Source organism: Diceros bicornis, chromosome 13, assembly GCF_020826845.1.
Source record: "Diceros bicornis minor isolate mBicDic1 chromosome 13, mDicBic1.mat.cur, whole genome shotgun sequence".
Taxonomy (NCBI): domain Eukaryota; kingdom Metazoa; phylum Chordata; class Mammalia; order Perissodactyla; family Rhinocerotidae; genus Diceros; species Diceros bicornis.
In genome coordinates this window covers 14,355,180-14,377,637 of record NC_080752.1, presented here as the reverse complement: position 1 = coordinate 14,377,637, position 22,458 = coordinate 14,355,180, and the positions used below count along the sequence as shown (strand labels likewise).

Here is a 22,458-nt window from a genome sequence, read left to right as displayed (position 1 = left end):
AATTTTTGGGAGTGGTTTGTTCCACAGCAATAGATAACTGAAACAACTTCTGTGCTCCCATTATCATATCATATCATATTAAAGGACTTCACTGTTTACCTGGTTGTTTATGCCAATTCCCTTTCCCTCATAGCTCACATTTAATCTGTCACCACGCCCAGGGAATTTTATCTCCTAAATCCATATCAAATCCCTCTACTTTACACTTTCCCCACTTCTATGACATGAGTTCTCGTCTTCTTCATCTCTCACCTGGATTGTTACAGCAATCCCTGTGTTCCCTATCTCCTGTTTCCCTGCTCCCTGCCCTTCCCATCCCATCGTCATACCCACTACAGTCAGAGCTATTTTTCTTGCATGCATTTGTAACCATTGTTTAAACCTTTTGCTTGCAAGGTAAATTCCCAAATCTCTAACATGATTTATGGGCCTTAGACCATCTATCTGGCCCCTGCCTCTCTTTCCAGCCCCAACTTCCACCACTCCTCTCATGGAACCCTATGTTTCTAGAACTGCTTCACAGGTTCTGGTGACCTTCTGGCACCTGCTCTGGCTCCCCCATTGCATGAGACAACCCCCTGAAGGAGTCAGATGAAAACATTTGACCTGTCAACACATCTAAGTCCCTAGGCTGGCCATGAGGGACTCACTCTGGGGGGTAAATTTGAACCTTGTGATGATTTGAACGTTCCAAGTGACATCCATACTTATGCTATTACCTTTTCTAAGTGATGGATTCTCATTCAATAAAAAGCATAAATTTTATATTTGATCTAAAAACCAGGAGCTGGAGCAGGCTGATTAGTCTGGCAACTAGAAAAGATTTAAGGAAATTTTGTTTGTAGAACTCTTAATTACAAAGGTATTCACTGAGCAACCACAATTCTGGGGTCGAATAGAAAAAGCCCTGAACTTGGAGTCAGACAGACCTGGTATCTGGTTCTGCCATTTACCAGATATGTGACCTAGGCAGTCACTTGAATTTTCTGACTTCCCTTTCCTCATTTGTAAAAAGGAGATGACGATCCATACCTTGTATGATTGTATTGAGAACTAAATGAGATAAAAGACGTGAATGAGCCCAGTATATATATATTTTTTATAATTTTATTTATTTATTTTTCCCCCAAAGCCCCAGTAGATAGTTGTATGTCATAGCTGGACATCCTTCTAGTTGCTGTACGTGGGACACGGCCTCAGCATGGCGGGAGAAGTGGTGCGGCGGTGCACGCCCGGGATCCAAACCCTGGCCGCCAGCAGCGGAGCGCACTCACTTAACCGCTAAGCCACAGGGCCGGCCCAAGCCCAGTATATTTTAAAGTCTTAATGATTATCATTGCTAACCAATCTGATCCAAGGCAAAGGTAGACTTTTGTCTTTCTTCCTATTCTTACTTGGGCATTTGGATCTGGAATTGAAGACAGTCTAATATAATTTGATTTGTTTTGTTCTTCTCTCTGGTGGTCACCTGCTAGTCAATAGGGAGGTAGCTATTGGGGGCATAATTGATACAGCCCAAATGTCAGATGTGCTTCTTTGCCCCTTTAAGATCTAAACGCAATGGGCTTGAACCTCGGTTTTCACGTTTTATAACGCTTGTAAGTTTATAAGGATTTCTGTGAATTCCACGAGGGCTTGTGCTCTCAGTCTCTACCTCTAGTCTCCTTTTTCAACTCAGAAAAACAAAGCCCATTGCTCAATATCCCTACTCACTCACCCTCACAACTCCCCTCTCTCACAAAGCATTCTTGTGTGCAATGGCCTTTACTGAAGTCTTGAGTCACAGAAAGTGGTTACTTCATGTGTGTGACAAACAACTTACCCCACTTTGTGCATTCCAGTGCTTAAACACCCTTCTGTCCGCCTGCCACGGGAGTGTTTCTTCTGACCCTTTACCCATGTAGCACCTAGCCTTATGCTGATTTTCTTACTCATCTTTTTCCTTCCCCCTCCTAGCTCTCTTTTGACCTCTCTCTCCTATTTTGTCAAGTGAATTCCAAATTGTCCTCCCTTTTTCACACAGAGCAGTTTAGTGTTCCCCCCTCTCCTCCCACACTTACATATCCACACTTCTCAAGGCCCTAAGTAGGACAAAAGGACCTTCTATGTATTAGGGTCTATCCTTCTTGGAGGGCAGTTGTGGTTAAAAATAGCATTTTGTTGTTATAATAACTAATGTTTCCTGTTCACTGAGTGCTTACTATGTGCCTGGCACTCTATCACATGCTTTCCAAGGACTATCTCATTTTCTTATTTGATCTTCACAAGGACCCTGGGAGGTACCTCTCATAATTGCTATTTCTACAAATTCAGGAAAATGACGTAATTTGCATAAGATCACACAGCAAGCAAGTGGAAGAACAGGATTGAAAACCAGATCTGTCTGGCCCCAAGTCTGTGCTTTTTCCACTTCACTACATGGCCTTTCAGGGGAAGGAGCAGGAGAAAGAGAAAGCAATCAATCAGAAGACCCAGGGCTACATAAACGCGATACTGTCTGTTCTCATTGTCTCACAACTTTAAAAGGATGGTTTTATATTATTATTCCTGTGAAGAATGAATAATCATTATCATCACATCCATTTTGAAATGAGCAAACTAGGGCCTTGTGGGAGAAAGGGAGTGAGGGAGCATGCAGGGTAGGATATTTGATTTTGAGATCACAGAGGCACTAGCTCTGGGTGATTGAGAAGTTCAGGGTGCGACCATGGGAGTCAGTGGCCAACGTGATGTGAAGAGGAGACCAAGGACTGAGGGATCAGGAAACCACACAGCTACTGAAGTCACCAGGAGCATGGCCAGACAGGGGCTAATGAGGACAACCATGGACCAGGAGCTGAAATTTTCAATGCATAAGGAGCAACTGGGGGTCAGTGATGTCCTTGATGAGGAGGGGTAGGTTGTATGACTGGAGAGCAAAGGAGAAGGAATTTTTCTACAAGGGTGGAAGTGGCAATGCTGACCCCATCTCCTGGTTTTACAGTGTGTGGGGAGTGAGATAGTGAGAAGGCTTCTTGCAGAGGGCTACAAGAGGTCCTGGGGGAGGTTCAAGTTTCAATAAAGGCAAAGCAGTCACTGAGTACTCTGAAGAAGCAGAGGGTATAGGAGAGTTTGTTGACAAAGGAACAGGGTTCTAGGGGGCACAGAGGAAAGGTCTGCCAGGGAGGTAGCCAGTGGGAAAGTGAGTGACAACAATATAAGGATGAGTCTGAGAGAGAAGTCAGAGAACCAGAGGGGCTGTCAATTGGGTGGTTCCCCAGACTGCAGAGACAAATTGTAGATAGGGTCATAAAGGAACTTGGGGAAAAAGAGGTTTTGGTATTTGACTCAGACCTCTAAGATTTGAGATAGGGGAAGAGTGTGGGGAAGGACAATGATTCTAAACCAAAGCTGGCAGCTGGCTCCTGTGACCTCAGGAAGACTTGAAGTGAAGTCTAAGTCAGGATGGGAGGGTGGAGTGCTAATTGCCTCCTATCCCTGCCTCCCCTGGTGGAGCTGAGACTTCCTAACTACAAGGCCGGAACATTTTCTCACTCCAGCTACTGCTGGTAATGAGGAGCCATGGAAAGCTTTTGTTTTCTTTTGTTTTAACAATGTTGATGGTAACATGGTGACATTTAGAACAATCACTCAGCCTGCTGGTGTAGAGGATGTTTGGAGAGTGGAGGCAGGGAGACCCATTACGAGGCTGTTACCTTAGTCCAGGCAGGAAGTGATGAGGCCTGAACCAGAGTGAGAGCAGTGGCGACAGAGAGGAAGGGTAGGGACAGGATAGTTAAGGAGGTGTTATTACCAGACTGATGCGATGTGAGCATGAAGGAGTGCGTAGGGTGGAGGACAATGCCCAGGTTTCCAGCTCAGTGTCCTCTTGTCGTCAGCAGTCCAGGTTCTGCCTCTCTCCCTGGGCTTTTGTGCGGATGAAACGACATAACTGACAGGAAAGTGCTTTGGAGATGGCAAAGCTCGGTACCCAAAGCTCCCTCATCACCCTAGTAAGTTCAGTCTATGGAAAATTAACATAAATCACGATAGCCACCCAGATATTGGGGAGCTCACGGCCCCTGAGACGCCTTGGATTCTCTACAACTGTGGGGAACTGGGGGCCGGGGCGGGGCGATAACGGACTCCGCCCCTGGGCGGGGCGTGGGTGGGGCCTGGACGCGGCTGGAGCCGAGCCGAGCCGGAGCCCGAGCCCGAGCCTCAGCCCTAAGTCGCGGCTGTGGGCCCCAGACCCGCCCCGCACCGCCTGCTCCGCGAACCCCGCTGCGCCTGCCGCTGCCGCCGCCGCCGCCAGGTCCCGCGCCCCGCTGCGCTGCTGGAGCGAGCCGCTCGTCCCGCGCCCGGAGTCCCAGGTAAGGGGCGCGGCCCGGCACCCGCCCAGGAGGATCAGGGACCGGTCCCCGGCTCGGGGCGCTGCGGACAGCGAGTGGCACTGAGAAGGAGCGCAGGGCAGAGGAGGGGACCCCGAGGAGAAGGGGCTGGGGGAGGCCGCTAAGGAGGGGGCACCGCAGCGGTGAGGTGGGCGCTAGCCTGGGGAAGGGGCACTGAGGGGTCCACCCGGACCGTCAGGGCCGCACGGGGAGCTCCCAGGGTGGGGGGCAGCAGGAGAAGGGGAGCCAGAAAGAGGGCGCCCCGGCTGGGGGAAAAGGGCGAGCAGCAACCGGAGCGCAGTGAGGGATCGCAGAGGGGAAAACGCGGGGCGCTGGGGGCGGGGGAGATGGAAGGAGGGAGCTGAGCGGGGAGGTGCGGGGACAGGACACCGGACAGCCGAGGGGCGAAAGGGGTCCTGAAGCGAGAGGATTGAAGGGACGAGGCAGGGGGGAGGCGTGGAGGTGAGGAGCTAAGGGGAGAGGACTGGGTCGGCGGGGGTCGTTTTGAACTGGAGAGGAGTGAGGTGACGAGAGGAAGGGAAGCTGTGCAAGAGGGGGTGCTGGTCGGGGACAAGGTAGAGGGGCGAGGGGACGTGAGTGTGGAGAGCTGGGAGCGAAAACGCTGCGGAGCCCAGCTAGGGACGGGCCAGGGTGGGGTAACCTTGAGGGGGGGCAAGGGGTAGGGCTTGGAGGCGGGAAGCCTGGAAGAATGGGAAGGTAGGAGGCAAGGCTAGATCTACCCTGACTGCAGAGGAAGGGGGCAGGGAACTGGCGGAGGGAGAGGGCAGTGGCCTTGGATCTGGGCCCTGGCGCCTGAGTTCTGGGCAGGGTTGGGGGTGGAGGGGCACTGGAATAGAGCAGGGGTCTGGCGGCTGGGAGTGGAGGAACTGTCAAGGAACTTGGAGAGTTTAGGGTGGTGGGTGCGCTGGGTCAGGTTGGGGAGGAGGCCAGGTGTGGGTTGTGGTGTGAGAGTGGAAAGATAATGGGGGCCTGGAGTGGAGTCCTTGGGCACCCAGGTGCTGGCTGTGTCTTAGCGCCTCAGAAGGCCGAGGAGGGGGCACAGGCACTGGACCTTGTTACATGCTACCTGGGATCACAGACAAGAAGAGAATCGTGGACAGAAAAATTCATCCACAGGCAGCTCTGTTCTGGAGTCCAAGTGTGGGAAGGGGCTTTAGGGAGGGCAGGGCGGCAGCATCTGGAAGCTAATAGAGGTGCACAGAAGGGTGGGAGAAAGACAGGGCCCTCCATCCCAACCTCCTGGAATCCAGATGGAAAGGGGTGGGGGACAGTAAAATGAGAGGATGTGTGTGTGCACAGGTGGATGCTCACCTGTTCTCTGCCTATAAAGGGAGGAAGACAATGGAAGTCCGTGAAAAGCCCTATCATGGAAGTGGAAGTCTTGGCCCTGTGTTAGCCAGAGGAGAGACATTTTGCCAGAGGACCATGGGTAAGGGAAGGCTTCCTGGTCATGAAGGGTTTAGCTAGCAGCGGAGGAAGGCATATTCTTATCAAAGGAAACACTATGGAAAAAGGCAAAAATCTAAAATAATCTCCAGTCCAAGAAATAAATCTCCAGTTTCTTAAGGATTATGATATGAAGGGAAGCATCAGTAACCTATAGAGGATGCTTAACAAGGGTTTCCCCTCTGAGCTCAGAACTCCTAAGGTTCCTCTCCATCACTGCAGAGTGCAGCACAGGGCCTGGCACACAGTAAGTGCTCAGTGAATGTTGATTGAATGAACAGTTGACCCGTGGTGGTGCTCCTGCCTCAATTTCCTCCTCCACCCCCAAGAATTGTTGTGAGAAGCAAATATGATAATGTGGGTGAAAAGAGCTTCGTGGACTGTAAAGTACTGTCCAAAAGAGAGAGGCCACTAATATTATTACGCAGGTGTGCCTACATTCTGTGCAAGATAGAATGCATTAAAATCGCCCAGTAGAGTGCCTGGCATTTAGTAGGTGCGCGATAAATGGTAGCTATTATACTGTTTCTGTGGCTCTGAGAGACCTGGGGAAACCATGAGGAGGTGGGCTGGGCTGGTGGTGATAGGTTGGCAGTGGGGAATGGTCTAAAGAAAGGTTGAATTAGAAAAGTTGGTGGAATGTGGCTTTAAAGAGGAGGTTGCATGTAGTAGGGTGAGGTCCACATTTGCCCACCTCCCTCCTTATCCTCACTAATAAATGTTCTCAATAGGAAGATGAATTACATTTATTGAGCACCTGCTATATGTCATATACTATCTAGATGCTTTATCAGCATTGACTATAATCTTCCCAACAGTGCTTGTTTTATCAACGAGGAAACTGTGTCTTATGTAAAATTTCTTGCTAAGATCTTATAGACCTGGAAACTGAATCTAGTTTGTGTGATTTGGACCTCCAAGTTATTTCCACTACCCAGGATGACTTGGTAGAAGAAAACATGAAGCACACAGACCAAAAAAAAAATTTTTAAGGGGTTTGTAAAGCACTCTGCCATACACAGATCTTAATTCTTACAACGGTTTGCCAGGAAGTCATTTTATTAACTTTTTATAGATGAGGAAACTGACCTGCCTAAGGTTACACAAGTGCTGAGAGAGCCGGGGCTCAACCCAGGTCTCTCTGACTCAATCTTGTGCTCTTTCCATCAAAAGAGAAGTTCATCCATTCACTTCTGCACTACATGTATCCAGTTGATCTCTTCTTGCTGGATTTTAGGGCTCTCTCCTCTCTCCCCTCTTTCCTGGCTCCTGAAGTTGGCTTCTTCCTTAGGTGCTTATTCCTGCTGCCTATCGGACTGAAAGCATTATTTGCTTTTCGCATCAACCCTTGGAGGAGCCATTTCCTTCTTTCCTCCAGCCTGGGACCAGGGATGACTCCCCAGATGGTCCCTGGGCCTTCATCTGTCTTGCTTGTCACGGAGATAGTGAGCTACCCAACTCTATCATTTATGTGACTGTCACAAAAGAGAGGGAAGATCTGATTGATGCTTATCTTACAAATGCGGTTCTCTGCACGCATCACTGTGCAGTGACCTGTCTGCTCAGATCTGCCTCAGGCAGCTGCCTGCTGGGATGCTTTTTGCCTCTCTTCTAAATGTCTGTGTAGCCCCTGCCCCCACCTCCTGAAAAGACCCCTTGGGGGCTTCCATCTGAACATGCCTTCCAACTGAACCTCTGGCCCTCTGCCTCTCCTTATTCTCACACCACCTACTGGGAAAGCTACGCTGTGTGCACATAAACAGATGCTGACAGCACAGTGTGGCAAGTGCTAGGAAAGAGACGCTCAGGGTGCTGGAGATGCTTCTTTACTCACCCTAATATTGTTGTGGTTTTTATTTTCCCTAAACCCAACCCAATGTGGAAGTCATTAGATAACAGAAGTTCTAGTATGACACTCCGGCTGCCTTGCTGTATGACCTTGAACAAATCATTTCTCTTTGTGGATCCTCAATTTTTTTACCTATAAAATGAAGGGAAGGGGATCAGACCAGGAATTGAATCTATTTTTGACTTTTGCCTCACTCCCCACTCTCACAACTGTGTCAGACATAGCTAATAAAGACAGGCACATTTCCTGCTGATTCTACACGAGGCCATGTGCATTTTTCTCAGCACTGTACAGAGCACATTTATATACTTTGTCTTATGTAAAATTCACAGCAGCCTTGTGAGGTAGATATTTTTACTATATCATAGATGAGACGCTGAGGCTCAGAGTTTAAGTGACTTGCCCAAGTTCATACATTGAATTACTGGGAAAGCTGGAAGCAGTAGCCAGGCTTTTGTTATGATAAAGATGCTGCTCCAAAATCCCTTGTAATTCCAGCATTCTAAGAGTGTAAACAGCTGCATCAGAAAAATGAAGATCAATCGTATGACGTTTACATCGATAGGCTGGTGCACGCAAATGCTCAATGAATGTTTATTGAAAGGAGTAACATGCCCTAAGGATTTGCTACAGGTCCAGTGTTGACTGGGTATAAGGATGGATAAAACTCAGCTGAATCCACAAGGGGAGGCAGTTAATTGTAAAACAAGCTCAAATAATGGAGCCCAGATCAAGGAGAGGGCGGTTGAAGAAGATTTGACTGCAGAGGTGAATTAAAGGGGCCAGTGAAATAATTTTTGAGTACCTCCCATGGGCCAAGAAATCATGCCAGATTATTTACATACGATAGCTGCTCATTCTACTTGTACCATAGCTCTGTGAAGTAGGTGGTATTTTCTCTATTTTAAGGTAAAAATGCTGTGGCTTGGAGAGGCAATATGACTTGCCCAAGAATTCAGTTGAGGAATGAGTTCCATTTCTCGAGATCTCTCCTAAAGAAATAAATAGGAAAGTGAATAAATATTTATGTAAAGAAATGGTCATTGCACTCAAATTTATAATAATTAAGAATAGAAAAATAACTTATTTGTACAACATTAAAGAATTGGTCATATGACACATCCACAGGATGGACTATAATGTAGCCAATTGAAATGATATTTATGAAGAATTTTAAAAGTCTCAGTAAAATATTCACGATATAATGTTAAGTGAAAAGGAGCAGGATACAAAACTAATGAAAGATGATCTCAGCTATTAAAATATACATAGAAGATATAGACTAGAATGTATGCTATATTTGTTAACAAATATAAACAGACCTCTATGCTTTTACATGCAAAGACTATTTCTGAAGGATACATACATTGTAATATGTTTGCCTCTGGGGAGGGGAACTGGGGATTGGGAATCAGGGTGCAAGCAAGACTTACTTTTCACTGTAAACCTTTAGGTTCCATGTTATTTATTTTTTATGCTAAAAATTAAAATAATGCAAACTACAGATAGTGATAAAGTAATTGCAGTAGTTGCAGATAGTAAAAGTGTGTTAGTAAAAGTGTTTGAATTATTCTCAATGTGTGTTACATTTTAAATTAACAAATAATAAGCTATAATTTAAAATAATTTAAATAGATGGCACTTTTTTTTTTTTTTTTTTGAGGAAGATCAACCCTGAGCTAACATCCATGCTAATCATCCTCCTCTTTTTGCTGAGGAAGACTGGCTCTGAGCTAACATCTATTGCCAATCCTCCTCCTTTTTTTCCCCAAAGCCCCAGTAGATAGTTGTATGTCATAGCTGCACATCCTTCTAGTTGCTGTATGTGGGACGTGGCCTCAGCATGGTCAGAGAAGCGGTGCGTCGGTGCGTGCCTGGGATCAGAACCCGGGCTGCCAGTCGTGGAGCCCGTGCACTTAACCATTAAGCCATGGGGCTGGCCCAATAGATGGCACTTTGTTGCATGAAAAAATAAGGAAGGAAATACACTCAAAATGTTAACAATGGTAGTTTCTGAGTGAGTGGGATGTCTGGTAATTAAAAAAATTTTTTTCACACTCATTTTTTCCTAATTTTTTATAATGAATATGTACTTTCAAAGTAGATATTTTCTCTTGTAAAGAAACAAAGATGACTGGCGGCAGCAGAGTGGAGGATGGTGTGAGGTTGTTGTGGTTGCTTCCCTTGTTTTAAGGTAGAAAAAGCATAATTCCTTTGAATTGCCAGTTCTTGAAACAGGCTCTGCATCTTGTCCCATGAAAACTGAAAAGTCAGGGATACAAAACAGTTTAGCAGGTGATGGCACCCTCCCCTCCAATCTCCCTTTCTTCTTCCATGTAAATGCTACGCCTCAGTCTCCAAGTGTGCTGGGCATGTTCCACACCCACCCAGTGAGCCTTGTCATGGGGCAGATTGATACAGGAATGGGGCTGAGGGTCTCAGATAAAGGCTTGGGAGCTGGGAGAAAAGAGAACAGAGGCTACCAGAGGCTTGTGGTGGCATATTCAAAGAAGTATTATTAAAGGGCTGCTAATAATCCCACATGTGTGTCTGACCTTTCTTCAAGAGGGCTTTAAACCTTCTATATTTGTCAGCTCCTTGTCCTTACAGCTCACCTGAGAGGCCCATAAAGCTCAATCCACCAGTCTCACTTTCTTTTCCTTTGGGGAAAAAAGCAGGAATTCCTAAAGAGAGTGATACCCTGGACATTATCTCACGTTAGGGCTATGCTCCCACCCTCCTCTGACCACTTACCGAACCCATCCAAGTACCCAGTGCTGAGCGCAAGGAGAGATTGCAAGTGGAGAAGCAGGGCACCTGTGGCTGCTGAAACGCAGAAGATGCAATTAAAGACTCAAGAGTATGGGACCAACTGCTGGATTACGGGGTTCTGCTCCAAAGTGTTCTAGGAAAGGAGAGGATGGTGGCAGGTCTGAGAGGGCTGGGGTCTCAGGGAATGGCTGGCGCGTAATAAATACTTGTTGAATGAATGAGTGAGCAAATGAACAAAAATAAACAAAAGTTATAGATTTTGAAGGATTTGGAATAATAATGACTTATGGTCACACCTGTGGGGGATTTACCAGTTTACTAAGGTCTTAATCATTGTTCTCTCATTTGACTCCTCTAATAGCCCTGTGAGAAAAGCAGGGCAGAAATTGTTCTCCCCATTTTCCAGATGATGAATTTGGGCCCCAGAGTGGTGATGTGACTTTTATTAATTCAACACACATTTACTGGGTGCGGATGTGGATTATGTGCTAGGACTTGTGCTAGAAGCTAGGGATGCAGAAATGAATTACATTAAGTCCTACATGCTCAGTCTAAAGGAGGAGCTGGAATAGTAAACAGTTCTGAAATGATACAAATGCTGTTAGGGTGCTCTGGCAGCACAGGGGCAGGAGTGCATCCTCTCCATGCACAGGAACAGGAGACTTCACGTGGATCTGCAAGGATGAATCGGAGTCTATTAGGAGGAGAAGAGGGTTGTAGGCAGAAAGAAAGAATACATGTCTAAAGGGACAAAAGCAAAAAAATAATGTGGCATATTTGGAGTAACGTGTGTAATTTGGTATAAAATAGCACAGGTCGGTGGGAGATGGCTTAGGGGAAGATAAAGTTCAGAGAGTTTATTCTTTGGTTAGTTGGTTCTCTGTCAAGTTGAACAGTTTGGGCTTGATCTTTAGAGCTTTGAGAAGCCATAAAAGTTTTTGCAACAGAGGAATGATAGCCCTGTATGGGCCTTTCCTGGAATGTTCATGTGATTGCTGTTTTTGGCTTTTTTTCTTTTCAAAGCTCCTCAGCTCAGGAGCTGCCTTCTACAAGAGCCTCTCCTTGACCACCTGCCTCCAGGTTGGGTTAGATGCTTCTTGTGGGCTTCCTCAGCCAAGGCGTCCCTCTGTCTTATCACTTATCTATTGCATTGTTACTTTGTGTTTATGTGCTTTTTATGCTAATCTGTGGCCACTCAGAGGTCAGACACCATGTCTGATTCATATTTGTATTCTTCATGCCCAGCACGGGGCTTGACCCAGAGCAACGTGCTCAGTAAATATTTGTTGAAGGAATGAATGGGAGGAGCTGGGTTCCACCCCAATCCTGAACCAACATTTGGGGCAGGTGCAGTGATGGGGTGATTCTGAGTAGTGTGCGTTTCCTCAGTGATGCTGGGGTGGGGAGTAAGTGAATGGCGGGGTGACCATTAAAAGATTGGTGACTCAGAGTGACACTGGAGGTGTGTTCCTGAATAACTATAAGTCTCTCCTGCAGATGGCTTCAGTGACTGATGGTAAAGCAGGAGTCAAGGATGCCTCCGACCAGAATTTTGACTACATGTTCAAACTGCTCATCATCGGCAACAGCAGTGTTGGCAAGACCTCCTTCCTCTTCCGCTATGCTGATGACACCTTCACTCCAGCCTTTGTCAGCACTGTGGGCATTGATTTCAAGGTGAAGACAGTCTACCGCCATGAGAAGCGAGTGAAGCTGCAGATCTGGGTGAGTACTGGGCATCCTGGGCAGGATTGTCCTAAGAGGTAACTGGTCTGCTAGTACAAGGGCTGGCTGGGAGGTGGGACCTGTTTGGAACTTCTGGGTCTTATGGCATCTGGCACCAATGCTGCTGCAGGTCTGGCCCCTGGGATGCCTCTTGCTGGTTTTATACAAGTTGGCTCTCCTCTGGGGGCTCAGTTGCTTCTGCTGCTTAACTGTCCAAGAAGCTTTGTCCTGGTCTGTATAAGTGAGTGACCAAGAATCTGGGCTTTGGAGTTAGAGACTTGGATTTAAATTCCAGTTCTGCCACTTACAAGTCATGGAACCTTGACTAAATTACTTAACATCTCTGGGCTACCATCTCCTCTTTGGGTATTATAACAGCATCTACATCATAGGGCTGTTGAATGCTTAGCATAGTTCCTGGAACATAGTAAATACACAATAAATATTAGCTACTGTATCCATAATTTGTCACCACGTAACAAATCACTTCAGAACTTGATGGCTTAAAACAACGATGATAATTCATTATCACACAGTTTCTGTGGATCAGACATTTGAGAGTGGCTTGGTTTCTGGCTTGTTGCCTCTCATGAGGTTACATCCAGATGTTGGCTTGGGCTGCAGTCATCTGAAGGTTTGAGTGGGGCTGGAGGATCCCCTTCCAACGTGATTTACTCACGTGTCTGGTGCTGGCTGTTAGCAGGAGGCCTTAGTTCCTTCCCAACTGGCCCTCTCCACAGAGCTGCTTAAGTGTCTTCATGGCATGGCAGCTAGCTTCTCCCAGAGGGAGAGATCCAAGATACCAAAGAGGAAGTGGCTACACCACCAGGCAGGCTCCGGCAGGTATTCTTTTAATAGAGTCCTGTTTTACAGAAGAAAAAAATTCAGACTCAGAGATTAATTAACTTGCGTTAGTTCAACCACACAGCTGCAAAGTGGGATTCCAACTCAGATCTCCTGATTCTAAATTGTGTGCTCTTTTCTCTACACTGTGCATGTTAGGTCTTATAGAGCCCATATTTCCATTTATGATAATGTTAAATATTAATTTATATAGAGATAAAAGTTCATTTTGTTCATTTAATCTCTATTAAAAGTATTGAGGAATCATAAATCATTAGAAATGTGAGAAGCTATACAGACCATTTGTTCATTGGTTCTAGAAGTGTGGTCTCCAGATCAGCAGCATCAGCATCACCTGAGAATTGGTTGGAAGCACAAATTCTCAGGCCCCTCCCCAGACCCACTGAATCAGAAACTCTGGGGCATGGCTCGACAATCTGTGTTTTAATAAGCCTTCCAGGTGGTTTTGAGGCAGGCTAAAATTGAAGAACCACTGATCTAGTTTAACTTCTTCATGCTGAGAATCAATAAGCTTTATTAAGTACCTATTATGTGTGACCGCTTCCACTTGTGTTATCTGACATCCTCCTTGCACCCCATGCACAGAGGTGGGTGAGAGCACAGGATATTTGGGGCATGGTGAGCAATCTAGTGAAACTGGAGCAAGGCTGTGAAAGAGCAGGGAGGGGTGCTCAGAGACAAATTTGCTGGTGACGCTGTCAGGTAGCAGCAGCTTGTGGATCAGGGAGACCTTGCACAACAAACAAAAAGTTCTGGCCATGGGCTGGTGGGCACATGTCTGAAGACTCCTTAGGGAGCTGAAGAAACTATTACAGTTTATTTTTATCTATTAATATGAAATAAATTTTTACTAATGTTTACTACATGGATTGACACAGATGTCTTCATTTGATCTCCACATCAGGTGGTCACATCCTACGCTTGAAAAATCTTCAGGTAGGAGACATTGTGCCCTCCTAAGGGGTTGGCAGTGGCGGCTCCTTCACTCCTTCTATCATTTTCAGCCCATTGTGAGCTTTTGCAGTTTTCCTGTGTCTGGTTATGTGGATTTATTGATTGTACTACCTAATTTTAACTAAGTGAACCCTCACAGTGGATATGGGCTTTAAAAGAGTCCTGCAAAGGAACTTCTGATTGAAGATGATACTAATTATAGTGAGCCCGAGTGAGCCCAAGAAAATGGCTGAACTGATGTTTCTCTGACTCCTAGCACAAGTTCATTGTCAGCCGCATTTCGAGGTAAAATCAATGATGATCTAATTAGAGCTGACATAGTCAATCACATTGCTCTTGCTAAAAAAAATATTAGCAAAGAGTTTTTGTGTATGTGTCTATATGTGCTTTTCTGTAGCAAAAAATAAAGTTTTCTGTACTGTTCATAAATCCATTAAATACATAATTGCATTAAAATGTAAACATTTAAATATTATTTATGTCATTTTAATGTACTATTTATGTTATTTAATGTATTGTAGATATATTGTATATATAATCTAAGTAAATGCACAAATATTGTGGGTGCTGTGCCTACATTTTTCTGACTTACAGGGGTATAAATTTGGAGACCACTACAGTAAGCACTGGGGAGCCATAGAAGAGTTTTAAAAAGATAAGATTTGCATTTTAGAAAAATCTCTGGCTTCAGTTTGGAGGGTAGATGGAAGCAAGGCAAAGAAACTAGTGGTTTCAGTAAGTTTAAGGGCCTGAATTAAGGGTATAAGTCTGCTTGGACTACTAAAAATATAAGAGACTGGGTGGCTTAAACAACAGAAATTTATTTTCTCACAGCTCTGGGGACTAGAATTCCAAGATCAAGGTGCCAGCAGGATTGACGTCTGGCAAGAGCTCTCCCCTTGGGGTTGCAGACAGCTCTCTTGCTGTGTGCTCACATGGCATTTCCTTGGTGCATACACGTGGAGAGAGATTGAGAGAGCCATCAGGGCCCCACTCATATGACCTCGATTAACTTTAATTACTTCCTTAGAGTCCCCATCTCCAAATATAACCATACTAAACGTTAGGCTTCAAAGTTTGAATTTGGGGAGGACACAAATATTTAGTCCATAACGCTAAGACAGTGTCAAAATTATATAAGGGATGGAAATGAGGAGAGAGGTTTAGGACTAGAATTTACAGGTTTTGATGATCAATTAATTGTACAGGGAGAGGGAGGAACACATATCTACTTATCTATATCTGCTTACATGTATTTACTTTTGTACACAAAATTTCCATGATTTTACCAAAGCTGTGTGAGCTTTGGTAAGTCACTTCACTTCCATGAATAGATGATATCCTCAACTGTAAAAGAGACTTTCACAGGTTGGGGGGGGCCTGCATGTGATAACACACTATTGTGCCTGGCTCATATCAGGAATGCAGTCAATGTTAGATTCTATCCTTTCTCTGCTCCTGATTCACATGCAAAGGATGACTGGGTCACCTCCCAAGGTTTCCCACCTGTGGTTCCAGGAGTGCTGGAACAGCATCCAGGGACTCACTAGCACTATATGAAGTGTTCAGTTAAATTCCTCCAGCCCATTTAATCTCTCCCAGGGGATTTCAGAAAGCCATCGTCAGGGTGGAAGGTGGAGAGGGAAGAAGAGGAGGTTATGCGCATTGCTGAGCAGGACCATTCACAAAAGGAGATTCTGTCATCTCAAGGGGATGTTGGATGCTGAGGGCATTGGTAGTGCCTTGCTCCCTGGGGCCCCTCCCCACATAGGTCCCTGAGAGCCCCCTCTGTTTTCTGAGAGGTTAATTATTGTAGATCAGAGAAGAGACTCTTACTGGGGAGGTGGGAATAGGGGAGGAGTCTCATTAATAGGGAGTGAGAGCACACACAGGTGCGAAGGGAAGGAGACTCGGTAACTCCACAGCAACAGACCTGACTAGAGGCCAGTTACTGCTGGGTGCTGGTTGCTAAGCAACCACTAGCCCTGTGGGAAGAGAAAAGTGGGAGAGGGCCTTCTACTACCTGCACACGGAGGCCCATTGCAGAGGCTGTTGGTCAAGGGAAGAATCGGGGGTCTGGGAGGACTGAGCTGACCTAGGACTCTGGATTCTTGGGTTCCAGTCCTGGCTCTGCCCTGCAGTCGTTGTGTGATCAGGAGTGACCCTTCCCCTCCATGGGCCTGTTTCCTCAACTATCAAATGGAAAAAGTAATCCTTGCTTTGCTTGCCTCATGGGTTGTTATGAAGATCAGATGAGGAAATGGAAGGGAAAGCCCAGGAGACCTATGAAGACTTGAGTAGATACAAAGAACTACGGATATTGTCAGCGATATATGAATGTGTTTCTTCTCGTACGTGCTTTTTTTTTTTTTTTTTGAGGAAGAGTGGCCCTGTGCTAAGATCTGTTGTCAATCTTCCTCTTTTTTTCTCCTCAAACCCCCAGTACATAGTTGTGTATCATAGTTGTAGAGTTGTAGCTCTTCTATGTGGGACGCTGCCTCAGCATGGCTTGATGAGCAGTGAGTAGGTCCGCACCCAGGATCTGAACCGGCAAACCCCGGGCTGATGAAGCAGAACGTGCACAATTAACTGCTGTGCCACCGGGCCAGCCCCTTCATGTATGTGCTTTAAATCATTCTTTGTGTCTTTCGTACCTTCCCCCTCACCCAGGGAGGTAGTTATCTCCTTAATGGCTGGTTGAAACCAGAGAAGTCAAGTTACTTGTGCGGAGCCAAACAGTAAACAACTTCATGCTTTCATTCATTCAATACACATTTATCTGGTACTCACTCTGTGCCAGGCATTGTGCCAGCTGTGGGGAAACACCCTTCCTGCTCTCATGGAGTGTACACTCCAGTAGGATAGACACTAAGTACATGAATGAAGAATATCTAATTTCATCGTGATAAGGGCCCTGAAGGAAAAGAATAGACTTGTTTCAAACTCAGGCACTGGAACTCAAAGCTCAGGAATCACTGAACTGGACTTAGGTCTCATCCCTGGGCTTGCAGCTGAGGTTCAGGCTCAACTGTACTCATGGTTTAAAAGGCTAGCTTAGCTGATGAACTTCACCATACCAGCTCACCCCAGGCCTTGTCCCTGTCAGGGTTCGTGGTGGCAGGGGCCTGCATTGTGGAGAGACAGAATATCCTGCTTTCCAATCCCACCAGTGAGGCTTCTTTTTGGTGACCTGCATGTCAAGAAGACTTTAAAGGTGGGAGTGTTTCCTGTGTCTGAGGATAGTTGCATAAAGACCGGGAAATGGACTGGCTGGCCTGTCCAGCATTCTTCTATTGAGGGTTCAAGAACTTTCTGTTTGTGAAGGGCTTATAGGCCGCTGTCCTTCCTCCTGGGCATGTCCTGGTATCGCTGTTCTCCTTCCTCTTTCTTCCTCTTCAGCTTCCTCCTCTGAAGCCCTCAGTCACTATGGTACTTGTGTGTACCTTCATTATTCTACTTGTTTTGCTGTGTTGGTGATGATTTTAAAAAGATAATGTGGGAACCAGCCCAGTGGCATAGTGGTTAAGTTTATGTGCTCTGCTTCGACAGCCCGGGGTTTGCAGGCCCGGATCCCGGGTGCAGACCTATGCACCACTTATCAAGCTATGCTGTGGCAGTTGTCCCACATATAAAGTAGAAGAAGATGGGCACAGATGTTAGCTCAGGGCCAATCTTCCTCAGCAAAAAGAAGAGGATTGGCAACAGATGTTAGCTCAGGGCTAATCTTCCTCACACACACACACAAAAAGGTAATGTGTATAAAGCACCAACACAGTGCCTGGCATGGAGTCAACACTCAACAGATAGTAGTTTTTATTAAGGTTCTAGGGAGATCAAGAAATGATACTCCTGGGGCCAGCCCCGTGGCGTAGCAGTTAAGTGTGCGTGCTCCGCTGCTGGCGGCCTGGGTTTGGATCCCGGGCATGCACCAATGCACCCCTTGTCAGGCCATGCTGTGGCGGTGTCCCACATAAAGTGGAGGAAGATGGGCACGGATGTTAGCCCAGGGCCAGTCTTCCTTGGCAAAAAGAGGAAGATTGGCATGGATGTTAGCTCAGGGCCGATCTTCCTCACAAAAAAAAAAAAAGAAATGATACTCCTTTTCTTCTCCATGTAAGTTTGGAAACAATTGAGATAGATGCAGGAATCAGAAAATGGGGAGTGATGTGACAGCCTTATTACTGATAAAAGCTAGGATGAAGCACATGGCCCAAGTCCTTACGGAAGGAGGGCTTGCCAGTACTTCACTCTGGAGTCAGACAGACATACAAACCCAATCACAGGCCATCATGGGTCGCCAGCTGCAATTAGCTCATACAGCATGCACCCAGGGTCAAAGTCCATGTGGCCCAGACTTACTAATGCTCAAGGCCTAAAGCATCCCACCCAGGTCTATAGCAGAAGCCTCTCTCTCCATGGATGGTCTTCTTTATGGAAGGGGAAAGGAGAGTTCTTCCTCCAACAGCTCTTTTTATAATTAAAGAGATAGATAGAAGTAAACATTAGGTCCAAGGGGAGACTGGACAGAATGATGAAAGCTGGGACAAATAGGAGAAGGAATCGTAAGAGATCTTGAATTCCACAGTGATGAGAGTGACTCTGTGTAACCCGGAGCTGAGAACAACAAGACCAGGTGAGATGGGGCTGTTGGGCAGTCAGCTAGGTTCACTCACTAGCCAACTACCTTATTCTCACACAGCAGCCTCGATGAAATGAGGTCACCACATGGCTTTGGAGTCACTTATAATATTAAACTAGTGAATATTAAATCTGGGAATGTCAAAGATCTATATCTTAGGACCAGTAATATGAGAGTACAATAAAATGTAATGGAGCTTAGGAATGTGGGAAAGATAATAATACCAGAAACCTAGACTAAGGAGGACTGTGGCTCTTGAGCAGTCATTTAACAAATATTTACTATGCCAGACACTGGAGATAGAGAAATTAATATGAATATGATACATTCTCTGCTCTCCGGGAACTAGTGAGACTGAATTTATCTTTGAGCTCCAAAAGTGAAATAAAATGAGTAGCATAGTTCTTTTGTTCTGGTTAAGGGAAGAAAACTAGGACACCAAGAAAGATTGACTTTTCCCTAGAATTTAAGAATATATAATAATGGATTATGTGAGATTGGGCAGCTGTCTAATCAGCATCTATATTAGATTCCTATTGCTACTCTCACAAATCACCCCAAACTCAGTGGCTTAAAAGAACACGAATTTATTATCTCACAGTTCTGGGGGTTGGAAGTTCAAAATGGATCTCACTGGGCTAAAATCAGGGTTTGGCAGGTCTGCATTGCTTCTAGAGGCTCTAGGAAAGAATCTGTTAACTTACCTTTTCCAGCTTCTAGAAGCCACCTGTATTCCTTTTTTGTGTGTGAGAGGAAGATTGGCCCTGAGCTAACTTCTGTTGCCAATCTTCCTCTTTTTGCTTGAGGAAGATTGTCCCTGAGCTAACATCTGTGCCAAACTTCCTCTATTTTGTATGTGGAACACTGCCACAGCATGGCTTGATGAGCAGTGTGTAGGTCTGTGCCCAGGATCCGAACCTGTGAATCCCGGGCTGCCAAAGCAGAGCGTGCAAACTTAACCACTACACCACCTGGCTGGCCTCCTGCATTCCTTTTCTTGGGGCCCCTTCTTCCATCTTCAAAGCTGGAGGTATAAAATCTTCCAATCTCTCTCTCTGACCTTCCTGCCTTTCTCTTGTAAGGACCCTTGTGATTACCTTGGGCTCACCTAAATAATCCAGGATAATCTTCCCATCTCAAAACCTTAATTTAATCACATTTGCAAAGTTCCTTTTGCCTTGCAAAGTAACACATTTACAGGTTCTGGGGATATCCTTGGGGGTCCATTATTCCGACTACCATAGCATCTATTGATAACATGGAAAAGATCTAACATAAATTCTCTCTATCCTTCAAGGCCCTAACTCAAGTTCCCTCCCCTCTGGTGACAGCCCTCTCTGCTAACTGCCTGAAACAGACACTGTTTGTGTCTCAGGCTCACACTACCTGCTGAGAATGCCTGTCACCTTGTTAGATGCCAACAAGCCTGTGAGTTTAGAGCTCATCACATCTCAGGCTCTTGTTTTAGACCTGAGGAGGCTGAGGTCCAGAGAGATATACAGACTTTCCTAAGGGCCCACAGCAAGGTTTCCTAACACCTTCTAGTGCTCCTCCTGCCGCCTTCAGGAAGGTGAAATCTGGCCACCTGCTGGGGACCTATAGAGAGACCACTGGGCAGCAAAGAAGAGGCTGGAGGATGAATAAGGGCTCTGGGACTCTGACAGGTCCCTGTGGCTCCAGGAATATGGAGACAGTTCCTGTGTATAACATCCCGTACTCAGCTCTTATGATAATGAGAATTGATTTTTCTAGGCAGCGAGTTTCCTGGTGTGCCTGCAGAAACATGTTGACACTTTCATCTCTCCAAAGCCTGTAGGAGCCAGCTGCTCGAGGAGGTTTAATCTGATTTTTAAAATCACAGCAAAGACCATGGGAAGTCAAATCAGAATTGCAGGCATAGTCTGCTTTCGTAATTTGCACATGAATTAACCTGCAATTCTGACTAGTTTTTCAAGGGGCCTCCACTCTTTGGGGCCACCACCCCTTCCCTCCACGCAAATTGGTGTGGGAGAAAGAGAATTAGCCTACCAGCCACTTGTGCATTCATTCATTCAATAAACGTATGTCATGTACCTATTATGTGCCAGGCACTGTCATAAGAGGGCAAATAAACAGTTACAATGCAACATAAATGATATAATAAAAGGATGAAGAAAGTGCTGTAGGAACACAGGGAAAGGAGCAGTTTCCTCTGCCTGGAGAAGTTATCGAAGGCTTCACAAAGGAGGGGACATTTGATCTGGGTCTTGGCAAATGAGTAAGAGTTTTTCAGGTTAATGTTGGGGAATATCTTTACAAGCAGAAGAAGTGACATTTGCAAAAGCACAATTGCTTTCAAGGACCCATTATGTGCCTGGCTGTAGTAGACTCTACAGCGATTGGTGAAACAACATCCCTACCTTTAAGGGGCGCTCAGTGTAGTAAGAGACGTATAACATGTACACAAATATCAATGATGCCACAGACATGAATGATGCCTTGAGAGACGTATAGAAAGTTTTAAGGGAGTTCAGAGAGGCAATGCTCCCTCTCAGCTTGAGAGCATCGGGGAGGGCTTCATGGAGAAGGTGGCCTTATGGTATGAGAGGTGGCTCTAGCAGATAATGACATTCTCAGAGGCCAGGCTCTCTGTCTCGTTCATCTGGCTTTGTGGTCCAGGCTGACCTCAGTTGTGGACTCAGACAGTGTGCTGACATCCCCTGCAATGATTTCCATGTTCAGGAAGCATTGCAGCTTGTGGTTGGGAGCACAGCCTGTAGAGTGAGCCAGACCTGTGCTCCAAACTCATTTCTGCCGCTGTCAGCTTGTTCAAGTCCTATTACCTCCCTGTGCTTCACTTTCTTCTTTCTAAAATAAGGATAATTTTAGTAACAACCACATAGCGTTGTTGAGACAATGAAATAAGATAATGGTTAGCCTAGTGCCTGGTACATAGTATATGATCATTAATTGGTAGCCTTTATTGTTATTAACTATTCCTCTCAAGGGTTGATTTGTGGCAGCCTAGAGTCAGGATGTGATCTGAGCTAGACTCTGCATCCTTTTTAGGAGTTGGTGATTATCTAGCTGAGTTCTTTCTGAGTCCTGAGCTGAGTTTGCAGTGGTTGGTGGCTGACCCCTTTGGCTGAGCCCTCCCTGATGGCACATGCAATTTAGCTGGGAGATAAAGCAATTTAGAAAACAATAAAGAGCTAAAATGTGTGGTGCTCAGTGAATGCAGTGGAAGTTTAAAAGCAGGAGTTCAGTATTGGATAGAGTGGGTAGGAGAGGCCTCTGGGAGGAAGGGAGGTGGGGGGCATTGCAGGATGGAGAAAGCGGGAGAGGGTGTAATAGAGACATCCTAAGCAAGGGGGTCAACATGAGCTGAGGTGTTTTGTGTTTTGTGCAGTGTACTTACTGTGAGGTGACTGGACTCCCGCACGTCCCAGCCACAGCCCCTGCCTCTGCTGCATATACCACGTGCTCCAGCCATTCCGGCCACACAAAACTTCTCCTTTATGTGTTTGGTCATTGATTTACTTATTCACTCAGCAATATTTACATTGTACGCACCAAGCATTGACTAGGTGCTACAGATACAGCAGTGAGAGCAACAGACAAAATCCCCTAGCCCACATTCTCCTGGATTTAAGGGTGAGACTGGCAATAAACAAATAAAATATACACTGTGTTCTCTGATGCTAAATGATCTGGAGAAACATATAGCAGGATAAGGGGAATAGAAAGGGGGGTGTTTACGAATTTAATCAAGGTGGTCAGGGTAAGCCTCACTGAACAGGTTTTACTTTTGAGTAAAACCCTGAAGGAGGTGGGGGATA

General features: G+C 45.9%; 1 protein-coding gene across 1 annotated transcript in view; it reads left to right on the top strand.

Moving 5' to 3' along the window:
• The first annotated feature begins 4,222 nt into the window (after positions 1-4,222).
• RAB3B (RAB3B, member RAS oncogene family) overlaps positions 4,223-22,458 on the top strand; it is a 62,654-nt gene continuing 44,418 nt past the window's right edge. The window contains exons 1-2 of the mRNA XM_058552395.1: positions 4,223-4,352; positions 11,956-12,183. Coding sequence (XP_058408378.1) covers positions 11,956-12,183 — 228 coding nt within the window. The 5' untranslated portion in view covers positions 4,223-4,352. The remainder of the gene's footprint in view (positions 4,353-11,955; positions 12,184-22,458) is intronic.